Here is a 24823-nt window from a genome sequence, read left to right as displayed (position 1 = left end):
GACCATTAATAAAGTTTAAAAGGTCTTCAGAGGACAGAGTTCTTCGATTAATTCAGTTCAAAGGAGTATCTGTTTTTTTTTTTTACATTTTTCAATAGAATTCAATGGATTGCTTGACAACAACATACTTTTCAAAAAACATGCAAGTAGCAAAGACAAATTTCTAACATCAAAGATGGAGAATTGAAAGCATCCATGAATTTGGCACACTGACCTGACTCTGTTTGGTGTCTGTAGGAGATGTTTTGGTGACTCCCATGCGGTGAAGCATAACATGGAGACGCTGTTCAAAGCTGGATGAGCTCTCCGATGCATGTTTCTACATAGTGACCCGAAAAATTACCTCTTAGAACATTACAAATAGAACAAGAAACATTTCTATAATTATTTATTTAGGAGCTTTCAGAGCACTTTTTAGGAAGTGAGATCAGCCAAATATAGGAACAACAGTCAATAGGAACCTCTAAAAATGACAGAGTCCTCTCACCCAGAGGGCTTTTGGGATAGGAACCAACAGCGATCAATCTATTTAAATACTGACTCAAATCATATTATGGAACAGCATATGCTGCAAGAAAAACAATTTAATGATTGCACTTCTGACACATTTATATAGAGACACTTTTGCTGCTCAAGTTGATTTATTTTGTTTTAAAGATTAGATTTTAGTTTTCGTTTGATTATTTTATATCCATTTTAATGGAAAACAAAACTAAAATAAAGATAAGACAATGACTTTTTAATGTGTTCCATCTGATAGCATTAAGGTACCATGGTACTGCCACAGTACTTTTTTGTAAGGTCTTAAATGAACCCTTTTTACACAATATTTTACTCAAAATGCACTTAAAAAATATCTGAAAACAGAACATTTGTGTTTGCTGTTTGACAATGCTATTAGTAGATTTTGGATTTCTGTTAATCTTCCAATCGGACACAGTTTTTGGCCTACTATATAACCTATAAATAACTAAATATTGTCAAAAAAAAAAAGTAATCAGCCTAGCCAATATATTGGCCCTACCCTTACGAAAAAGAAGTTTACTTCAAGTTCATTTTATCAAGTATACTTAAGTAATGTTAAAGTATATTTTTGAGTATACTTTATGTAGTAAGTATACTAGTATCAATGTACTAGTAGTGAACTTGTAAGTGTACTATTTTAATACCGTGTACACTTAAGTGTACTATAAGTGTAAAGGTAGTAAACTTTAAGTACACAACTAGTTCACAGCTTTGTTTCTCATTTGAACTGCATCTGTACTACAAGTGAACTTATAAGTATACTAGTAGTTTACTATTTTAGTACATTTTTAGTATATAAATGTACACTTTGAAATATACTAATCAGTAAACTACTAGTTTAGTGCAAGTATACTTGTAAGTTTTCTTTAAGTGAACATATCATACTTATAGTTTACTTTTTATATATTATTTTTGCACTTTAACTATACTACTATGTTCCTATTTAGGCATTATATTTTATACTTGAAATAGCTTTAACTGTACTTGAACTCTTTCCAGTTTAAAAACATTTTATTCTAGTTTCATGAATCCTTTTTTATTAACACTTAAATGTGGGTAAGTTTTTTTATCAACACTTAAATGTGGGTAACATTTTAAATAAAAAGCTGAGAAAATTGCATTTTTGTTAGACTACGTCCGGATGGGATTCAGAAAGATGATCAAACACAGGTGGAGTAGATTGAGTCCATAAACACCCCCAAAGCTTCATAGTCCTCATAGTCCACATAACGTTTTGGTCCAAATAAAGTTTTTATTTATATGCTGTTTAATGTTTGGTGATCACTTTATTTTATATTTGCATGAGTAATCTTCTATCGCTTGTTTCAGCTTCTTCTTTTCCTGCATTTTGATCCGGAGATTCTGTACTCTTTCAGAAGATGTGTAACAGCGCCCCCTACCGTTATATAGCCTGAAAATTCAATCAATGGCGAGGAAAGAGATTTGAAGTAAATTTCTATGTACACTACCAGTGGACTAGCCTACACAAAAATTCAGATACTCAGAATTAGGAATATATCTGTTTTCGTTATAGATCAATATTTTCAAACAATGTCCTTTTATACTATACTTTTACAAATTTACTTTTAAGTATATCTCAATCAAAGACTGAGTCCAAGTATAGGCCAAATATACTTAGACTTTTCTGTCAGTATAAGTCAAGTATACTTAAGTGCAATTTTAAGTATATTTCTGAGAAGTATATAAAAAGTAGACTGAAAGTATACTTTCTTATTTTTAGTTTAAAAGAAGTACCAACATCTAGTAACATCTAGTCTAACCTAATCAGAACCACTGCTCAATTACCTTAGCGTGCGTGGCTGCGCCGTCCTGCTCTGGCAAGACATCTGAGAGCAAGATGAGGGACTGCGATTTGCCCTCTCTGAGAGAGCGACGGATGGGTTTGGGCCTCCGCTCTCCATCTGGGGTGCGGCTCTTCTCCAGGGTCCGGCTCTTCTCCCGCTCTGAGGGTGACACAACTGGGACCGGGCTGGGAGTTTTGGTGGGAGTAGGAGGTGCAGCAGGGGACAGTACTGGGGCCTCTTCAGTTTTGCATGGGGATGAGGCAGGAGGTGTGGGAGTGGATGCAGGAGGGATCAGTGCAGGTGTGGGGGCAGGTGAAGGAGCTCTGGGTGACATTTTGTCCTCATTAATTGGTGCAGTTGTTGTGGAATCTGTGATGGTAAGGATGGTGGTGGTGGCCGTGGTTGTGGTCGCCTTGACTAGGTTTTCCTCATCCAGTTTCTCTTTGTCCCTCTCCTTCTCCTTCTCTCGTTCCCTCTCTTTTTCTCTTTCCCTTTCCTTTTCTCGCTCTTTCTCTGCACGTGCCGCTTCCCGGAGTGGTCGGATGAGATCTGCTATTGAAGTCTTTTTGACCTTGCCCTCGGGACCACCGTCACCCTTGGCCCCTCGACCTGCGCGGACTTTCTTAAAAGCAAAAAAGTCACCAAACTTCTTCTTAATGTTTTTGGAGGGGGCTGTGGTGGGGATGGGGGTTGTAGTGGAGGTGGTAGGAGGGGCAGTTGTGACACACGTGGGCTCTGCAGGTTGTGCTTTAATGAGGGGCTCCTCCCTCTGGTGCTTTCTGAACACGAGGAGAGGAGAGGCATGATGGGAAATGTCTTTTGACAACCGATAAGGATATTTTTTTGTTAGAGATCATGTTTTAATCATTTGCTGTCATTAATTCTAGTTCTATGAAAAATATCTGTTCATTAACATTGTTTTGCATACTGCATACTTGAGTGTTTTTGTATGTGTTGTGTACTCACAGGGGGTCATCAGGGATGATTTTTTTGGTGAAGAACTCTTCTACACCTTCATCAACCCTCCCCATGTTCTCATTGGCCTCATTCTCACTCTCAGCGGCCTGCTCCTGTGCACATACATACAAACAAACACAAATAAAAGGTCATTTATCCAATTAAAATCTACTAAATGTTTTATCTGAACATGAAACACTGTATTTTAGCCTAATGGAATGAAAAGATTAACATGTTTACACAAGACATGACCCTTAGATGACACACCCACAGACCGCCCACAACATATGATGCACTTCAAAGCACTTCTGAAAATACCAATCAGACTACCTGAGTGCTAGCCAACTTCCAGGAGTATGGGGTGCATAATTTACATGTCAGTTTGCAAAGAAACAAAATGGTGTCTACAAAATACTGAGCTGACATCAGGAATGCTTCTGAAAAAAAAATAAAAAATCAATGCTAGTTGTGTTTGAAAAGTTCATAGCATCAAAATTTTTTTGAAGGAGTGCGAGGTGTATCCCAGTGGAGGTTGTGGAGGTGTATCCCAGTGGAGGTGTATCCCAGTGGAGGTAATTTGCAGCATATTCCTTAAGGCCGAAACACACCAAGCCGACGCCGACGAACTAGTGGCGACGAAAGCAGACTGCGGGGTTGGCTCACGTCGGCAGCATCTATGTCCAAAGTTGGCCTGACACACCAAACCAACGCTAGACAGCCGACGGCCAAGTAGCACGTCAGTTCTGCACCTGCGTGAGATGAAATACCTTTCCGAACCAGCAGGTGGCAGTATCTGAACAGCCAATCAGAATGGTCAGATGGCCCGATGAGCTCCGACGCTGATTCAACATTTCGAATCGGCCAAAAAAAAAGCCAACGAGGACCAACTTCAGCCAACGGTGCGGAACACACTGAGAAAACTTAGTCGGCCGACTAACAAAAACTGCCTAACGGCCGACCGTCAGCTTGGTGTGTTCCTGCCAGAGCCTACAGAGAGCTGGGCATTGAGGGAGTGAGCAAGAGGGCAGCTATCTACAGTACCACAGAAGCAGCAGAGAGGGCTTCAAGGTGGCTATTGCTCAAAAGAGGAGAGCCATGGAGTGCTAAGTAGCTAGCCAGCTGGACACAAGCTGGTGTCTGATCAGCCCCAGCTGGGTAACCTGGAGGAGGGTGTATGATGTTGAAAGACCTGAAACACCCGATCATTCCAGGAACATCAATGAGGATGTGTCCAGCTGCATCAGAAGATGTGTACAAAATTTTTTTTTTTACTTTGGATAAACTGAAACTCAGATTATAAAGTCTACACATTTTACTGTAAATTTCTTTGCTCTTTTCTAAATAACCATTACTTGAGATTTAAATTATTTTATTCCACTATTATTGTGGTATCATTTCAGATTTATCCACCCTAAAAATCTCATAAAAACAAAAACTGTAGTTAGTCACTTTACATGTCTCACAAGACATTCCCTTCCTGTCTTATTGGGAGATTCCCAAGGCCTGTTCATACCAAGACAAATATTCGGTGTGAAAATTCAATGCGATAAATATTTTAATTTGAATAAACGCCTATTATTGCTTCTGTTCAGACTGACACATACATTTACACGCTGTCAATGCGGAGGTGTTCTTATCTCTTTTCCATCGTACTGCAAAGGAAACTGGCCAACCAATAGGATTTCCGGTTTTGGTCACATGCCCAGTGCCACTGCTGTTACATAAAACCTTTGCTGCGTCTCATTTCGGAGGCTGTGTTCTCTTTTGAAGGCTGCATATGTCATCAAGGACGTCTTATTTCAGAAAAGTAACCTTAATAAATTTGACTGTTATTCCTCGTGAGGTGTAAAATACTGTAATTTCTTACTTACTTTGCAATCTAATGGTTACTTTTCTTAAATGAGACCGCCTCGATGACGTATGCAGCTTTAAAATGTGACCTCCGGAGGACACAACGTTTGAAATGAGACACAGCTCATGACTCGATGGTGCTGCTCACGAACAAAGTATTTTGCCACAAGCAGAGGAAGAATCCGGAACCGGCTCTCTTTCTCTGTACTCCTGTATTTGGTGTTATTGGATAAACACCATAGCGAATACAAAAATCTGAATGGCTGTTTGAAAAATTTAAACACCTGTTTGACTACCTTTCTTCTCGAGACAAAAGTGTCAGAAACATTTTATGTTCCGCTTAGTGTCCAGACTTACCAGTTTTTTTCAGCTTTTAATAAAAAGCGCCATCTACTGTCAGATTGAATCTTTATTTTCATTCAGACCATCTGACATTTTTTAGACTTTGGTCTGAACAGACAAATCACATGTGAAAATCAAACTGAATTTCATTCTGAACATTCATGTTGGTGTGAACAGGCCTTTAGCCAGAATAAGCTGCAGAATGGACCAGACTTTATAGTAACTATCTTGCAGCAAAAGTAGTCTGCAAGACTACTACAACAACACGACTATCAACCAATCAGTGCCCTTTGAATTTAGTGTTAGGTCTGATGTTGTTAGAAATATGTTGTGTAGAAAAAGTTCATAGAGTGAGCCGTAAAGCACTTCTGAGCTTAAACACCAGCGGTTTTTGCTCTTTCACATTTTAACATTAAACATGGCATGATTCAGACTGTGATTCGGGTTTTCTGTCTGCAATGGATTTGTCTTTAGGCAAATCTGCCTATAGTGTCCCAAGAGAGGGCCAAACCCTACCCCTGCCCAATCTCTGTCTGTCCCCCACCCCCCTCCCACACCACCACCTAATATAATTACACCCCTCAGATACAGCCTCAACACACACACACACACACACTTAAATGAGAGTACGAGTGCTCATCAGTGGTGACTGGTGTATCTGTCATGTAGCCACAGTAATAACACAATAGCTGCACATATGGAGGTTTATTGTTGTAAGATCTGCCCATCCTGATCGTTCTTAAACATGAGTTTTAATGACATTACACCACATTGTGATTATGATAAATGAGCAAAATGACTTTCATGATGGCAGTCATTAATCTTTTATTCTAACAATATGTTGCCTGTAAGCTGAAATCATACTGCTGAACGTTTCTACAAAGGCTTCAGAAATATGGGTTTGTATATGTATTGTGAGGATTAATAGATCTTAATGTATATATCAGAACAGAATCTAGAGCAGGATTCATTTTAAGTGTGAAAAGGGATTAGGCTCAAAAACAAATGAATACACAAAACAAACCCTTTGAGCTGTATAACACAGCACAGTATATATAGCACAAATATATCATTAGTATTCATAACGGTCAAACAGAAAACACTAACAGAAAAGGGATGATTCTTAAGGCAGGAACACACCAAGCCGATGCCGACGAACTAGTGGTGACGAAAGCAGACTGCGGGGTTTGCTCACGTCGGCAGTGTCTGGGTCCAAAGTTGCCCTGACACACCAAACCGACGCTCGACAGCCGACGGCCAAGTAGCACGTCCGTTCTGCGCCTGCGTAAGATGAAATGCTTTTCCGAACCAGCAGGTGGCAGTATCTGAATACTGAATGATCATATGGCCCGACAGACCGACGAGCTCCGACGCGGTCTCAACATGTCGAATCGGCCAAAAAAAAGCCAACGAGGACCAACTTCAGCCGAGGGTGTGGAACACACTGAGAAAACTTAGTCGGCCAATGAACAAAAATTGCCCGACGGCCGACCGTCGGCTTGGTGTGTTCCTGCCTTTAAGCAATGAACTAAACTAGAGAGCAGCAGTTCTTGGCCTCAGCAAACTTACAAAGGGGCCTCAAGATGAACAAAAATCATTAATATGTTGAAAAAAACCAAGATCTAAACTTTAAAAATGGTTTAAAAAAAAAAATGTGTGACTTGATTTGTCTTCAAGTCAAAAAGGTTGAGAACCATTGAACTATGAATATGAATTATGGTTCATTCATATAGCAGCACCATGAAAAATATATTTACAACTCATTTTATTTTTCCATAATGTGACATATTTAACTGGATTGTGAAAAGTCTCCAAATAGCAGGTGGTTGAAAAGGAAGGGCTGAAAAATAAGAGGAATTAATGACATCAGTCAAAAAGTAAAGTTTCAGAGGTGGAGCTATTTTTTTATGAAAGATAAAATGTATTTTAGTACTGTTATTTTTTTTTTTTTTAATAATGTGCACAGATTAATCATTCACATTAATACCACAAATGTGTATTAAGAATTGGGTCAACATTGATTTTATGTTGACTTTTTAACTGTGCCAGATCAGTAGCTTACAAACACTATACACACACAAAAGCACAGGGTGCGTGATCTGTGTGTTTTGCCTGTTTCCTGCTGCTGCACAGACTGCGAGGCCTTCGGGCAGTTTGGGTACTGCAGGATGAGAAAGAAAGAAATATGGAGAGAAAGAGAGAGAGAGAAGGAGGGAGAGACCACTGCAGAGCTATAGCAACCATATGCAAATGAGGCACCGTGCACCACATGAGAAATGGATTATAAATCATTTAGCACCTCTCGGCCAATGAGAAGGCAAAGCACTCATCACTCCATCTTCAAAAAGAGGAGGAGAGCAGGCGCCACGTTGTGTGAGGCGGCACAAGGAGAGGTGTTTCCCACACATCTTAACACACGATCATATTCTCCTAACAAAACACACTGCATGAACGCTGCAACCATACAGCTCAGGTTTAATTATATACAAATAACAGAAAATAAAGCTTTTGTGTGGTTCACATGGCCTGCTGGGTTTGTTGATGCCTAAACTAGATTCAGGGTTCATATTTTTTCACATACAGCCAAACAAATCACTCATTTCATAAACAGGCTGTTACACATAAATCAGTACTAATTAATTCCGCTAGCAATAATTTTAAAATCAAAACTGTTATCTGCATGAATCCAGATCATGTTAATACCTGATGGGTTAAGCTGGTCTGAGTCTGCTCTTGTAAAAGTGACACATTCGGGTCTGAAGAAGCTGTTTCCGGATCAGTGTAGCAGTAGAAAGCTGACACACTGATCAAAGATCAGTCCGACTCACATGTCATGACTCATGACTTTGTGTACACCGCATCAGATTTTCGTTGATGGTTTCCCTTAAAATTTCAGTGGAAAGAAGGAGAGATACAGAGAGATTGAGTGAACGCAGAGTTCTTTATCTCTCAGTTAAACTCTGTGAACTAAGATCAGCATTATGGTGTAAGCTGGAACAGGCCTGTCCAAAGGTGTCAGGTTGAGACAGTGATCCCAGAATTCCACAGGCTTCTGTCTAGGTTTCCCTGGTGGCAAAGCTACAAGCTCTATGGAAGTGATTAAATCCAACATGATAGGCACTTTCCACAAACAGGGTACAAAATAGGGCCTTAACAAATGGTCAGTGAAATGTGGTGCTTAACTTTCAAAATATGCTGATTATCAAATTGAAGTTGCAAACCTCATATGAAATGAATATAAGCAGCTCAAATAGGGTCACAAATTTAGACTCAATTGAACTGTTACTCAGCAGAGGCTAGTTAGTTTGTGACCAAATAATAGTTTGTAGATACTGATAAACTTATATGTCCCACAAATTAAAATTTGAGCCTTTTTTCTTCCTTTTTACATTGGTTGAATGGTTGAATGGTTAAGCTTGATGACTGCAGTTTGTCAGCTTTCTTTTTAGGTATGTCATCAGTGCAAAATGTCCGGTGACATTATAGCAGTGTCTTTCTCCAGTTCTGAACATGGTGACTGGGCACTGCACATGCACTGAAGTTTTGTTCAGTATAGATAAACACACATGTAAATGAAAATGTGAATCGGATTCCAAAGTTTACGGTTCATATAAACAGACCTTTCAGAATCTGAAATCGGCTTGGATTCCTTCAGATTGATGAAAATTAGTGCATGTAAATTTACCTAATGAATTGAATATCAATTCGATAGATAGTAAATTATTTTAAAATGATCATGAAATTATTATGGTTGTAATTTTTTAAATAGATAAATACAGTAGAGGTTGTCAAGACAGTTTAAGACAAAAAAAAACAAAAAACGGCATTTTAAGGTGGGATATAGACATTTTAAAAGGGCCATGACATGGATTTTTCTTATTTGAATATGTTCCTTGAGGTTCATTTATAATTTTAATAAAGTTTTTTACATACACACACACACACACAAAAAAAAAAAAAAAAAAAAAATATATATATATATATATATATATATATATATATATATATGTATATAATAGAAAACAGTATCAATGCCCACTCGCTGTTACACACAAGTTTGTGTTTTGAAAACATCCATTTAAAACCATCGTTTTACAGACAAAGATTTACAGACAAAGCATTATGAAATAATTCACTTACAAAACAAAATTCTCTGTACAAACCTATAATCCTCCGACACAATCCGGGACGGCATTAAAATAAACCATCCACTTGTTTCCTATGCTGGGATCCTTCTGAAGTCTGTACAGAGACGCAAACAAGCTGTTCAAACTGGACGCGTCACGTTCTTTCACTCTTCCATTTCTCCAGTTGTCGACAGACTCAAGTGCATGGAATATGTCCGAAAAATGAACGCTCATCTGTATACTGTATCCAGTGTAGACAGCATCAGTAATTATAATGGGTTCAATTTGACGCAAAGCTCACACCCAGTGTAGGCAAATGTCAGCTGTTAAGCAATTGAACGCCAGTGGGCGGGGCCTATGGTGCGATGATGTAAAACTATTTGTCAATGTCTTGCTTTGGAGGCTGTCATATGCAAATGTACTTGCCCGTGTGACGTCAGAGATCCTGCGATAACAAACGAGGCGTTTTTGGAGCTTGATTAAATAAATGCTTAGTATGTAATGAGAAGAACATTTTAAGCTATGAAACTTAAAGGACGTTTTAATGGTACAAAGACCTCTTATATGTCAAAAGATCAAGGCAAATTTGATTTCTCATGTCATGACCCCTTTAAGAGTTTAAGGCGTATGGAAGCTTGTTTCCGCCACAGAATACAAAATAAAAGGTAATTGTGTCTTTTTATCTCACAATTCTGACTTTTTTGTCAGAATTGCATTATATAAACCAGCAATTGTGAGTTATAAAGTCAGAAGTGCAAGAAATAAAGTCAGAATTGCAATATATAAACTCGCAATTATGACTTTTTTCTTGCAATTGCGACTTTATATCTCGCTATTCTGACTTTTTTTCCTCACAATTCTGACTTTTTGTCTTGCAATTGTGAGTTTATATCTTGTAATTATGACTTTATAACTTGCAATTGTGAGTTTATATTACAATTGTGAGAAAAAAAGACAGAATTGCAAGATAAAAATTCGCAATTACCTATTTTATTTTTTATTCAGTGGTGGAAACAAGCTTCCAAAAAGACAATCTAATTTTCATGGTAGGTCAATTTTATGTGAGCTAATCGTTTATCACTTGAGATCTTTGCATGTAATGTTTTATAAATAAAGGACACTAAAATTTACTGTATTTGTGGAAATTGTCATGGAGTTTCCTTTTCCTGAAACACCTTATTAAAGGGTTAGTTCAACCAAAAATTAAAGTTCTCTCATTAATTACTCACTCTCATGTCGTTCCGAACCCGTAAGACCTTCATTCATCTTTGGAACACAAATTAAGATATTTTGATGAAATCCGAGAGTTTTTTTTAATCCTCTATTGAAAGCCACGAAATTACCACATTCAAGGTCCAGAAAAGTGGGGTAATTAATTACAGAAATTTCATTTTTGGGTGAACTAACTCTTTAAGAATTCCATTCTGTGACTGGACATCAAATTGTTGAAGACACTGGTCACTGTAGGTTGGAAGTGGTGAGCATCCTTGTGTAATAAAGCTCTGTTCATGTGTGTATGGGTGTGTAAAACTGTGAAGAGGTAATAAAAGAAATGCTTATGCAGCCATCATAAAAGCAGGGGCCGAGATAATTTAAAAGGGATACAGGGACATCGCTAAATCTCACAGAGCCCTGGACACATTTTTTATGGGTGGGTCGTCTTTCCTTGAGACCAATGAGTAGGCAGTACCATAGAGGCACCCCTCATCGCAGGGCCTGGTTGTCCCCCACTGCTGAAAGCCCAGCAGGGACATACAGGAAAAAAAATCACACACACATATACTGGACCATCAGAGCATTATCTCTTCTCCAGTCACATGAGCTTCTCCCTGAGGCACCACCTGTCATTGGGTTTCCACCAGCCAAGGAGTATGACCGGCCGTCACACAATATGGACACACACCCTCGCCAACAGATCACGCTGACAGGAATAAACATATAACACACATACTCATTCAGGTGATCAGAAGAAATGACAGGAGTTTTTTCATCCCTCCGTGCTCATGTCTGTGATAACAGTGGCGCCAAACTCTCCAGAGAGTGTCTGTTCTGAAAAAACTGCCTGCAAAATGACCTCACACACACAATTACACAGCGTTAATAAGGATAAAGGTCCGCTCACACCAAGGATGATAGCTATAACGATATTGGTTTAAAAGTGTGTGAATGGGCCTTAGCTGTGTGAAAATACACACTTTAATAACTGACTTGTACACACCAACAGGTAGTCATGACAACATTCAGCATTACACTCACGCATACCAGTCATCATGACAACACAGAAACAGCTGCAGGTCTCTTACACGGACGATGACATCATGTAACAGTATTGTATATAAAAATGGCTACCAAATGACTATAGGTCATCCTATAATTTACCAACCACACATACTAAATACACTAAAGTAATTTTTACATATCTAATTACAGCAGATATTAAATACTATGATATTACCATGTTTTTTGTGGACACTAATGTGATGGTACTACTGTGACATTCATAGACAAAACCTGGAGCTGAATGGTAAAAGAATATGGTGATCCACATTTCACAGTACATTACCATTGCATTACCATTATTTATATGCATGGACACTACCATGTTTTTATTGGCATGCCATGGGGTACTATGATAAATAAAGGTGTAACCATATGTACATTGCATCGCAGTACTATGGTATTACCATGATTTTTGTGGACACTACCGCAACAGTAATACCATTGCATTTTTTGACACACCTTGGGATACTATGGTAAATAAAGGTGGTAATCATATGTACATGGTAACATAGTGCTATTGTATTACCATGATTTTTGAGGACACAATGGTATTGTTAGACACACCTTGGAGCACCATGGTAAATGAATACAGTGATATACATCAGTACTCTGATATTACCATTATTTGTGGGGACACTACCATGGTATTTTTAAAATACCTTTGGGGAAAACTAGGGTTAATAAAGGTGGTAATCATTTGTACATGGTATCACAGTGGCATTATCATGATTTTTGTGGACACTACTGTGACAGTAATACAATGTATTCTTAAGCATGCTCCGAAGTACCATGGTAAATTAATATGGTAATCATACATGGTATCACAGAACAACACTGTGATGATAATACCATAGTATTTTTGGCATAGTGAGGGAAAGGTATCACTTCTTGCAAAAAAGTACTGTGTTAATACTATGATACTTTTATATCATTTAAATGTTCAGGGTCAATAATTGTTTTCTTTTTTTTTTTTTTTATTAATACTTTTATTCAGCAAAAACACATTAAACATAAAAAGTGACAGAATAAGTGCCATTATAAGTTATAAACATTATAAGTGACATTTATAATAATATAAAGATTTCAATTTTCAATGAATGCTTTTCTTTTGAGCTTTGTTTCACAGTTGCCACAAAAATATTAAACAGCACACAACTGTTAATAAATGAAAAAGAAAAAAAAAGAAATGTTTCTTGAGCACCAAATCAGCATATTAGAATAATTTCTGAAGGATCATGTGACACTGAAGACTGGGATAATGATGCTGAATAATGAAATTCAGCTTTGCCATAACATAAATGCATAATATTTTAAAATATATTAAATAGAAAACAGTTATTTTACTGTTTTTACTGTATTTTTGATCAAATAAATCCAGCCTTAATGGGCATAAGAGACTTCTTTCAAAAACATAAAAAAAAAAAAAAAATCTTACTGACCCCAAACTTTTGAGCGGTAGTTTATATATCATGGTACCATGGCACTCTACAGTATTTTTTGAAAGGCACTGTACACTCTGATACGATCGCTGTAACATGGTACCATAATAGCACTTTTTTTTTTTTTTTTGCAATGAAACAATTGAATTAATGGCAAAATGAGATAAAATTACCAAAGTTCTGCGGCAAAGAAAGAAAATGTGGTTCAAATGACTCAACAGAGTAATTTTCAACATACCTGTGATTATATAATACCTGACAACCACACAGATTTGCCACAATCACAATGTAAGGGCACAATAGCACCTTTATCACACAGCATCAAAGACACACACATCACACCTCACAATAGAGGCATCAATAAACAGGCCACATGTCATAGGAGCACATCACACACAACACTGTAAAGGCATGTGTGTGTGAGCAGCTACAATTGAGAACACTGTAAAGCCCATCACTATGGCAACCATTTATCAAATGGCCATTCACAGGATGTACAAGTGGATACACACAGATATGAGGAAAAATACATCCTCTGCCTTTCTTTTCTGTCCATCTCACACTCACATAATGAAGACACCGCAGTGAGGATATAATATCTCACATTAGTCTCGACTCAACAGGAAAGACAGGACGGACTCAACAGAATCGCAGTGTGCCAGTGCAACCACACACGGTTGTTGCAGCATCGCCTGTCACACGCCAACCTAAATTAAACATTGTTCTCCTATATACTATGCACAACCGAATAAACAGATTTTAATCGCACACCCTGGGTATGCCACGAATAGAGGGATCCTCCATTCCTGATGACAGAAGAGGGTGCGAAAAGAAAGAGAGAAACCTTCCTTGATCTGAGAACATTAATAATTGAGTTGCTACAGCAGTCACACCAAACACAAACGGCAATAATCGGCGGACAGATACCGTGCCCCTTTCTGACAGCATACACACACCGCCCAGCTGAGCTTCACAAACACGACGACACATGCACACACACACTGAAAATGGCAGTGGAGGAAACACCCAAAAAATCTCAACCCACCACAGCGGCACCCTCTCCTTGAGCATCTCTCGCCGCATATCGCAAGCGAGAGAAAGGAAAACATGAGAAGATGGAGTGGAGGAGACGGTGGGAGAGAGAGCCTGGAGGAGCCAGGGTTGCTGCAGACGAACCAACCTGAGCAGTGCCGTCAGAAAGCAGCCTCCCTCCCCCTCTCTCTCCACCAGCAGCGTCCCCATCTCAGCCTCTCAAAACCCTTCCCATGCTCCTTTCTTCTCGGTTCCCGACCCTCCCGAGCGGCCGCTCTGCCGTCTTACCTGCGGCTTGCTGGGAGGCTGTCTGTTCCGGCGGTTGGGTCTGGGCCTGGAGCGGGTGTAGTGCCTCAGTGTGTGGCCTTCGATGGGCAGGTCCATAGGGGGCTGAGGAGGTGCAGGCTCCGAGCGCCGGGGCTCTCTGTTGCTAAGAGCGGCAGCAGCAGCAGCGGGAGCGGCAGCAGCATCCGCCTCTCTCCCTAAGTAGGAGGGGCTTCCTGGCTTCAGCTGGCCTGCCGTAGTGACTGACAGCCCCGTCGCCAACGACAACGACAAGGCCCGCCTCCTCTCCTCCGTTCCTACCCTGGAGACCTGAGGCCCTCCCCCTCCTCTATCCTCTACCTCCTGCTGGGGATGTGTGGCCGCACGCGCCTGCTGTTCCCCTTCCACATCTAACAAACCTGCAGAGAGAGAGAGAGGGAGGAAGGAAATAAGGGACAACAGAGGGAGATAGTGAGGGAGGGGTGAGACTGAAGCCTGTATGATGTGTGTATCTACATAAAGAGAATGAAATAGATCGAGATAGATTGAGAGTTAAGGAGGGAGCGATGGATTTGCAGATATGCAGCAGAGGACATGAGAGGAAGCATAGCATCAGTGAAAAAGGCAGGAAAAGGCAAGGAGGAAGATAAAGCTGGACATCACGAAAGGTTCAGAATATCCACATGACAGATGCAGGCTGTGAGGGGAACCTCACAAAAACATGTCTCGAATGTCATGTTTTCCCAAAAAAATCAATAATCAATAAAAATACAGTATCGTTTATTTATAATTATAGTTTGCGTCTAATTTAAGAGGATTACAGATTTTTGCACTGTGACATTATTTTTATTAAGATAAAGCATTTCTCCCACAAATTTTTACTGTAGTACAATTCTTCATTATTCTCAGTGACAATTCTCATTACTGTAATATTTTACTGTATTACAATAACAAACACTGAAATACATTTTGTACAATTAACCAGTAAAAAAGACAAAATATGTTAACATCCAAAAACGTTAAATAAATCCTCTTGGCAAGGCGGCATTTATTTGATCAAAAATACAGTAAAAACAGAAAAATTGTGAAATATTATTACAATAAAAAAAAATGTTTTCTGTTATTAATGCAATTATTTATACCTATGCAGCATTCATTAGTCTCCAGTGTCACATGATTCTCGAGAAATCATTCTAATAGGCTTATTATCAATGTGAAAACAGTTGTGCTGCTTAATTTTTTTGTGACTATTTTCTTTCAGGATACTTTGATGAATAGAAAGTTTACAAGAACAGCATTTATTTGAAAAATAATTATTTTGTAACATTATAAATGTCTTTGCTGTCATTTTGATCAATTTCTTTAGAATTATTTAAAAAAAAAAAAAAAAAAAAATACGTAAATTAGTTTGGTCACACTTTAGATTAGGGTTCAATTCTCACTATTAACTCCAAATTACTGCTTATTAATAGTTAGTAAGGTAGTTGTTAAGTTTAGGTATTGGGTAGGGTTAAGGGATGTAGAATATAGTCATGCAGAATAAGGCATTAATATGTGCTTTATAAGTACTAATAAACAGCCAATATCCTAGTAATATGCATGCTAATAAGCGACTAGTTAACAGTGCGAATTGGACCCTAAACTAAAGTGTTACTATTAGTTTTTTTGCATTACAGTAATGATAATAAAAATGTCCCAATACAAAAAAATGGTCCTAATATGAGGCTTCATATTCTTTGAGCAAATTATAATTTCTTCATCCGATTTATCTCGGGGTGAAATGTGACTGGAATGAGAAAAAGAGTCCTGATAAGAGGACAGGTATACACAAAAGAACAGAAGAAGAGAAGGGTGTGGGACTGGGGGAGGGGTTGTGTCATGGTTGTAAGCGGGTGGCCCTCCTCCCTCGTCTGAGGGGCTCAGTGGTGTGAGAGTAACAGGGCTATGCTCCAGTTAGCTGCTGCCAGCAGTGTGTTACACAGCTGATTATATATAGTAGAGACAGGGTGGGACCTCCCAAAATCAAACCCCCGCTGTCTCAGGCTCACACACACACCACAGATATACCACCAATTAGACAGGGTGGGGAAATCCCATGAGAGGGGGATCCCGCTCTCACAACCAGGACTTCAATCTACAAAGCACGCTTTTGATGTCACATGTGCACTACTACAGTAAATACTGCATTACATAAACACTCAATTTCACAAATTTTGATCACACATTGGGCTGTCATTAAATCAGTTTATGTGTGCTATGGTAAAGGTTGTCGTTGAATGAGATCTGCCTGACCATATCCTTTTAACTGCCACCCCCCTTTTTGAGCATAGATCATTCTGAACCTAAATGGTTGTAATTCATGAATGTTTTGTAATACAGACCTAAGGTTGGTCTATTTTTAAAGAAAACACTCAGCAAAGAAGTGAAAGCACTTTAAAAAAAAAGTGTAAAACATTTATAGAAGTTTAAAATTACCGTAAAGCAAATGCTGAATTAAACATTATACAAAACATTTTTTATTTTATACAAAATATATATTTTACAAAATAATTTGGACTCTAAAAGTGCTAGAAAATCAATGCCGTATGTCTAACCAAGTTGTGTTCCAAATTTAAAGTTTATATCACAAAAATTGAGCCCGCTAAAAGGTTTCCAAGATAACGCAATTTCCAATTTCAAAATGGAGGATATCATTTCACAGGATGAATTTTAAGCTTTCATATGATACCTAATTTATGATGATTACTAAAATATATGAATAGGGGGGAAAAAAATCAATAAACAAATTTGCGGCAAGTGTCCTGCTCCCAGAAAACTGACAGTACATTTGATCGGTTGCGTAAATAATATCATGCTGGTTTTGTTCAGATAAGAGCCCTGGCAAGCCTTTAACCCCTCCTGTTCTGACATCTTTGATGACTGCATAATTAAACAGACCTCTGACCTCAACAGCTGTGGGGCCAGGTCTTTTTTTTACAGCCAGTAAGCTTTCAAGTAACATGCAACTATGGTGTCCCCAGTGTACGCTACACCCAATCACATTTGATTTAGGAGTGCAAAAGCAGAGACAAATGGCAAGAAAGAAAGAAGTACCTGTCGGCATCAAGACACAAGAGACTTACTTTTGATGGAAGGGGCGGGACGGATGCTACGGGAGTGGAAGCTGTTCCTCCAGATGACGGGGACGTACTATGGACACACAGAGAGAAAAACTGCAATCAAACTCATTACTGCAACAACTTGAATTTATAATAGAGTTCAGATTATGAAAACAGATAAACTCTAAATTCTGGTACAAAATTTAAATAATGAGTCAACACATCATCGATCCTTCTTCTAAAATGTGTTCTTGCCTGATTCACCCTGATTCACTATGGTAAGCCTATTGTATTAAGTGTTTATATATTAGACCTGATGGGATTGTTTTAGTGGGAAATTGCATGCAAATATCACTTGCCCGTGCGTGTCTCATCATATTTGTAAATAGAGAAAAGTTCCTCCAGCTACTTTGTAGTGTGTATGGTGTGTGAGTGTTTGTCACAACAAGGGAGAAAGGTTAATACGGAGCACAATAAATCCCAAACCTACAGGGAATCACCTGTTTTAAAAAAAATGCAGAATAGAGAAGAGTCTGTTGGCGAAAAGAGAACGTGACAGTCAGAACTCGTAATAAAACAAGAATCAACATTGGCTTGCCTTTTCAGAGGTGGCGAGAACTGAGGGATTTGAAATGTTGTAAAGGCAACATGGAGTTTGTTTTACTCAACAGGAGAGTAAGGTATTTTACTGAACAGATAAACTGCCATATGTAGCTCTCTAACATAATTCATTCTAAAGCATTATATATTGTGAAGGGTCATTTTATTATAGTTGTTTTAGCTCTGCACTGAAATTTATTTTTAAGGAAGTATCGAGCCTATTAATGGGTATAGCTACAGTAACATCTTCAGCTACTCGGTTTGAGATCCTGATTATATCTCTTAAGCCTTGTAGTGAATGCTTTGTGAGCAGTTGGATAACCATATTCATCCTCAGTCACACAGAACAGAATCACAACTTAAACAATGTTCTTCCACAAAATGCATGCAGTTTTGTTTTTTAAGCAAGAGGGCCAAAAGTTGAATAGTGTACCTTTAACAGAATTAGTCATTTCTTTGAAAAAAGAAAAAAAAAATTCTGTCCCCAAACTTTTGAGAGTTAGTATATGTTGAAAATCAAAATCAAAGGAAGGGTCGTGAGTAAGTGGCGGATCAGAATGCTAGAACGAATCTTACATCATCTGTAGGGAATTCATGCTCCATCACTCTGAGCTGAGGAACATTGGCCTTGATATTGGTGGACTGGGAAAACTCCCTCATATGCTTGTCCTGAAAGCAAGAGAGATATATGTTGCATGTGATATAGGCACACACACAATTCTCATGTGCACAATATACACATTCATAAATGCAAACACTCACCAGCTTCTCCTGAGCCACTGACAAATCCTGAAGAACTTCCTCAATTATACTTTCCACCAGAGAGACACTGACAGACAGTTTCAGTTCACTGAGAAAGAGTGAGAGAGGAGAGCAAAGAGTAAATATATATATATGTTTGGCGGTGAGGTTAAGCGTTAAATATTGTTTATAGTGATGAACGTCCCACCAGAGCTTGTTTTTGATGCTGTTCTCTGCCTCTTGCATTGTGTTTTGAATGAAGTGTGCAGCCTGACGTGTCTTCTTGGCCACACGATCTGCCAGGTGCTCGCTGACACTTGACCTCTGGACGACTCTAGGGCAGGTCAGCTGGGCAGACTGCAGCATTGCCGTTGCCAGTTCCTGCACAACAAGAAAAAAATGTTTGGTTCTACTGCCATCAAATTACAGCGACCTCCACTAAAGCAATCCATACTACATAGCAGACACTACAGAGAATTCTGTATGCAAACGCACACCCAAAAAACATGACTAAACTTCACCTGGATTTCCTCAGTGATCTCGCTCCTCAGGGCTGTAGCTGCATCATTGAGAATGCATTTAAGCATGTGACCACTAGAGGGCGCTCTGCCCAACTCATAGAGTCCTGCGAAAGACTGAGAGGCAAGGACAAATGTCAAACATCACGAGTTAGGGCATCGTTACATTGTTATGGAAATTTAAAACAGAAAAATATATCCGTCATTACTACTATGCAGTGCATTTTTAATGTCTTGTTACTTATTATACATTTCTGAAATCTGGTGTACCCTGTTACAAGTATATTTAAACAAAAAAAAGTTCAAATAGCACTGCATAAGAGGAATGACTCGTACACTAGCTACTGTTCAAAGTTTGGAGAGGGTTTTTTTTTTTTTAAATAAAGAAATTAGTACTTTTATTCAACAAGAAAGCATTAAACTGATCAAAACTTAAAGTAAAGACATTTACAATGTTACAAAAGACTTCTATTTCATATAAAACTTTTTACTCATTAAAGAATACTGAAAAAACTGTATCACATTAATTATAGTCAGAAATGTTCCTTGAGGACCAAATCAGCATATTAGAATGATTTCTGAAGGATCATGTGACAATGAAGACTGGAGTACTGGTGCTGAAAATTCACAGGAATGAATTACATTTTAAATATATTCAAATAAACTGCAGTTATTTTTTTACTGGATTTTTGATCAAATAAATGCAGACTTGATGAGCACTAAATATTCAAAAACATTCATGAAAACATTCAAAAATCTTAGCGATTCCAAGCTTTTGAACAGTAGAATATAAAATTATCAAATTTTTAATCTGTAATATTGCAAACCATGTAGATGTGTAATCTCATACACTAATGGCTGTCTTTGCATGTTGAAGCGCTTCCTCTGCAAGCAAAATGTCCGACTGCACCTCTTGTATATTATAGCAGGTTAAAGGATGCACACTTTCCTGTAGTTTTTTACAGAGATCCTGCACTAACTGAGCACAAAGAGAAAGAGACAGACACATTCTCATTATGATCTGAACCCTTAGTATTACAGTCCACCTAATAATAGGCAGTAATAATTAAAATGGCATATAGGAAGAATATATCCAATCAAACCTGTTCAGAGCGAGTGGTCTTCAATCCATGCTGCAGATGGCACATTTCCTCACCCGTCGCACACTGTCTCTGATTGTTCCTGCGTAAAAAAGCCTGGATCTACATGTACGCATGCAAAAAGAGTCAGTTATATCTTATCATCATCTGTTTTCCCAGCTTTCTATAGCACTGCAAATGAGAACTAACTTTCTGTAAAGCCTCCTCCATCTTCTCTGGGGTGTTTCGATAGGCTTGAAGAATATCACTCACTGGAATGGACATGTTCTGTAGTGTCAAGTTCCTGTTTGAACACACAAAGAAACAAGAAATACACACTTTTTAACAAATACAAGTCACTGAAAAAATCTCTGTAAGTCTGTGGGTTACTCTCACTTTTCCATGGCATTGGCCACATCCATAAATCCTCCAGAAGTCACATTGTTCCTGTCCCAAACCAGCGTTCTGTCAGAAAACAAGGCACGACGGTGACATTTTATAATAAGGGTTCATTTGTTGACATTAGAATTCATTAGTCTTGGCTAATGTTAATCTTGACATTTATTTATACATTTTTTAGGATCAAAAGTTGTTAACATTAGTTGATGCACAACTAACATGAATATGAACATTTTTATTAAGTAACATTAACAAAGTTTAAGAAATGCTGTAATATTACATTTACTCATTGTTAGTTCATGTCAGTTAATGCATTAACTAATGTTAACAAATGAGACCTTATTGCAACAAACTATAATTAACTATAAATTCTGTCCAGGAACATGTCCAACTCTGCAAAAACAAACTGCAAGTCACCGTGTTTGCATGAAAAATTACTTTAGCTTGGTGTTGATCATGAGGGCCTTTGCTAGCATCTTTGCTCCTGTGTCACCTATACAATTTCCACTGATATCAATCTTGGACAGGCTGGCGTTGCTTCCCAGGCTGTTGATGAGGATGGTGGTACCTGTTTTCAACTTTGAGTCACATACAGAGAGAGACTCCAGTGGCTAAAAAGTGTGAAAAAAAGTAAAAGGTCACTATCCATCCCATATGCGCATATCATATGCATGTTCTTTATCAAGTTCCATTGATCTTACATTCGGAGTCATTTTATGTAGTCATTAACCTTTGGCTGTAAGTCTCATTAAGATTTCTATCAAGTCTCATTAGCTATAGAAACTGTATCGACTGAGCAGGTTGGGTCGTGAGAGGCCAGCGCTGATTCTTTGGAGAGCATAAATGCTCCCATTAATGTGGATAAAGTTATATAAAGTTGAGAGTTTGTTTTAATGAGTCCTATCTTTGAGTCAGAGCTGCTTGTGTAATTACTGAGCCCAGGCGTGCCTTAATTGAGAGGGATTCTGGGTAATTAAAATCCAGGGCTTGCTGGAGGAATGAAGGGGGGGGCGTCTCTGTGGACCTTCTCTCTTTATTGGTGGTTCTAGTATAAAAAACACACAAAAACACACATCTCCACTGCTAACTGAGCCAAAGAGAGCAGCTCTTCCTACTCTCTATGTTATGTGAGAGCTGTGGTCCGTAGGTGGACGTTCTGGTGTACGTATTCATGGTGGATGGGAGACGTGATCCAATTTTGCAGTAATACTCATATAATTTGGGAGAGGCTGACTGTAGATATGACTGAGGCCGGATTCTAACAATATAATGGAAAGTGTGTGTATGTGTGTAGTGTTTCTGATATTACAAATGATGTACTCACACACTCCTCCTCCTGAATTAGCTGTACAAGGCGGTGTAACACATCTGTAAGAGCTCTGAGAGAAAAGGGAAATATGCCTCATATAAAAGAAAGGAAAAGGAAGAATAGGTGGAGAAAGCGAGGAGGATAGACTGTCTGAAAGGTGGATCAAAAACATTTTAAAGGAAATTAGTGATTTCAGCACCACTAGCACAACCATGTTGAAATTTAACTGGTTTCCTAAACAACCACCCATCTAACAATCAAAATTACACACATCATTTAAAAAAGAAGAAGAAGAATCCATACCTAGACTTCATGGCAAAATTGCGTCCAATTGAAAGGTGTCGAATAGAGTGACTGCGGCCAATGGAGAGAATTAAAGTAACCATATTGCTCTCAAAACCTGAAAAAGAGAAAAATCTAATTATTAATTGTGATTTGTTTTATTATTAAATCATGTTAGCCATTCTGCAACTTCCTTTTTGTTTCTTTATCCATTTCTTTTAGGATGATTTGGTTGAGTAAGCTAATGTTAACAGTTTGTGAACGTTTCTCATTCTGCAAAGGGTCGACACAGAACGTATTCTATTATATACTTACTAGTACCTAATGAATAAGTACTTGCATCTAATAATAAATACTAGTATCTAATGAACAAGAAATTTTAACTACTAAGTACTTATATCGAATGAATAGGTACTTATATCTAATAAATAAGAACTTGTATCTAATGAATAAGAACTTGCATCTAATAATAAGTATCTAAAGAATAAGTACTTGTATCTAATGAATAACAACTAATATCTATTAAATTACTAGTACCTAATGAATAAGTACTTGTATCTAATGAATAAGAACTTGCATCTAATAATAAGTATCTAATGAATAAGTACTTGTATCTAATAAATACTTACTAGTATCTAATGAATGAGTACTTTTATCTAATCAATATCTAATAAATAAGTACTATTATCTAATGGATAAGTACTAGTATCTATTACTTAGTAGCACCTAATAAATAAGTTCTAGTATCTAATGAATAAAAGCATCTATTACTTACTAGTATCTAATGAATAAGTACTTGTATCTAATAAATAAGTACATGTATCTAATGAATAAGTACTACTATCTATTAAATACTAGTACCTAATTAATAAATACTTGTATCTAATAAGTTGTATCTAATAAATACTTGTATCTATTAAATACTTACTAGTACCTAATGAATTAGTACTTGTATCTAATAAGTACTTGTATCTAATAAGTACTTGTATCTAATGATAAGTACTAGTATCTATCTAATGAATAAGTAATTATATAATAAATAAGTACTAGTAAGAAATAAGTACTATTATCTAATAAATAAGTAATAGTATTACTTTGTAGTACCCAATGAATAAGTAATAGTATCTAAGAAATCAGTACTAGAAAAATGAAAATAAATATTAGTATGTTTTAAAGATGTAAAACTGAAAAACGGTTTCAGACACAGCGCAGTGGAATGACAATTACATATGGTCTTGTGACATGTTTTGAAAAGTTGTGCTTATTTTAATATGACATGGCATTTTGAAAAAGTGGCGCTCATGCAAAAGATGACATCTGTCTAATGAATGTTTACACAGAAAAACAATTTGGGTTAGTTCACCCAAAAATGAAGATTATGTCATTAATGACTCACCCTCATGTCGTTCCAAACCCGTAAGACCTCCATTCATCTTCAGAACATGATATTTTTGATTTAGTCCGAGAGCTTTCTATCCCTCCATTGAAAATGTATGTACGGTAGACTGTCCATGTCCAGAAAGGTAATAAAAACATCATTAAAGTAGTCCATGTGACATCAGTGGGTTAGTTAGAATTTGTTGAAGCATCGAAAATACATTTTGGTCCAAAAATAACAAAAACTACGACTTTATTCAGCATTGTCTTCTCTTCCGGGTCTGTTGTATATCCGCTTTCACTCCACAGTGACTCTGCTTCTTCTTCTTCTTTCCTGTTTTATTGGTGCATTACCGCCCCCTTCTGCTCCGGACAGTGGCGCTGATGATGTGTTATCCGGTGCGCCCGAGCTTCGTTTACAGTCTGAGGGAGACGCACGCTGTATTCAAGCTATTCTACATTGTTTGTATTTTGGTATTGCTAAATTCTTTAAAATGCTGCTTAGGTGTGCATGTCGCACCAATAAGCTGGATGCCAACCGCCGTAAAACAGGAAAGAAGAAGAAGCAGCATCACTGTGGAGTGAAAGCGGATATACAACAGACCCGGAAGAGAAGACAATGCTGAATAAAGTAGTAGTTTTTGTTATTTTTGGACCAAAATGTAATTTAGATGCTTCAAAAACTTCTAACTAGCCCACTGATGTCACATGGACTACTTTGATGATGTTTTTATTACCTTTCTGGACATGGACAGTCTACCGCATACATTTTCAATGGAGGGACAGAAAGCTCTTGGA

The 24823-nt window shown here is 37.9% G+C and overlaps 1 protein-coding gene across 4 annotated transcripts in view; it reads right to left on the bottom strand.

The window, feature by feature from the left end:
- Positions 1–24823, bottom strand: part of carmil2 (capping protein regulator and myosin 1 linker 2) — a 51109-nt gene that overhangs the window by 6630 nt on the left and 19656 nt on the right. For all 4 annotated transcript variants that reach the window (XM_048167999.1, XM_048168000.1, XM_048167997.1 and 1 more), the window contains exons 19-34: positions 22670–22766; positions 22382–22436; positions 21496–21668; positions 21055–21123; positions 20869–20962; positions 20683–20781; positions 20430–20558; positions 19583–19696; positions 19270–19442; positions 19083–19170; positions 18897–18989; positions 17745–17811; positions 14647–15041; positions 3297–3400; positions 2332–3109; positions 215–319 (exon numbers count right to left, since the gene is read on the bottom strand). In XM_048167999.1, coding sequence (XP_048023956.1) covers positions 215–319; positions 2332–3109; positions 3297–3400; positions 14647–15041; positions 17745–17811; positions 18897–18989; positions 19083–19170; positions 19270–19442; positions 19583–19696; positions 20430–20558; positions 20683–20781; positions 20869–20962; positions 21055–21123; positions 21496–21668; positions 22382–22436; positions 22670–22766 — 2633 coding nt within the window. The remainder of the gene's footprint in view (positions 1–214; positions 320–2331; positions 3110–3296; positions 3401–14646; positions 15042–17744; positions 17812–18896; positions 18990–19082; positions 19171–19269; positions 19443–19582; positions 19697–20429; positions 20559–20682; positions 20782–20868; positions 20963–21054; positions 21124–21495; positions 21669–22381; positions 22437–22669; positions 22767–24823) is intronic.

The sequence above is a fragment of the Megalobrama amblycephala genome, linkage group LG19 (assembly GCF_018812025.1).
Source record: "Megalobrama amblycephala isolate DHTTF-2021 linkage group LG19, ASM1881202v1, whole genome shotgun sequence".
NCBI classification, from domain to species: domain Eukaryota; kingdom Metazoa; phylum Chordata; class Actinopteri; order Cypriniformes; family Xenocyprididae; genus Megalobrama; species Megalobrama amblycephala.
Note: the sequence above shows the minus strand (reverse complement) of the source record. Positions and strands in the feature narration are given on the sequence as shown.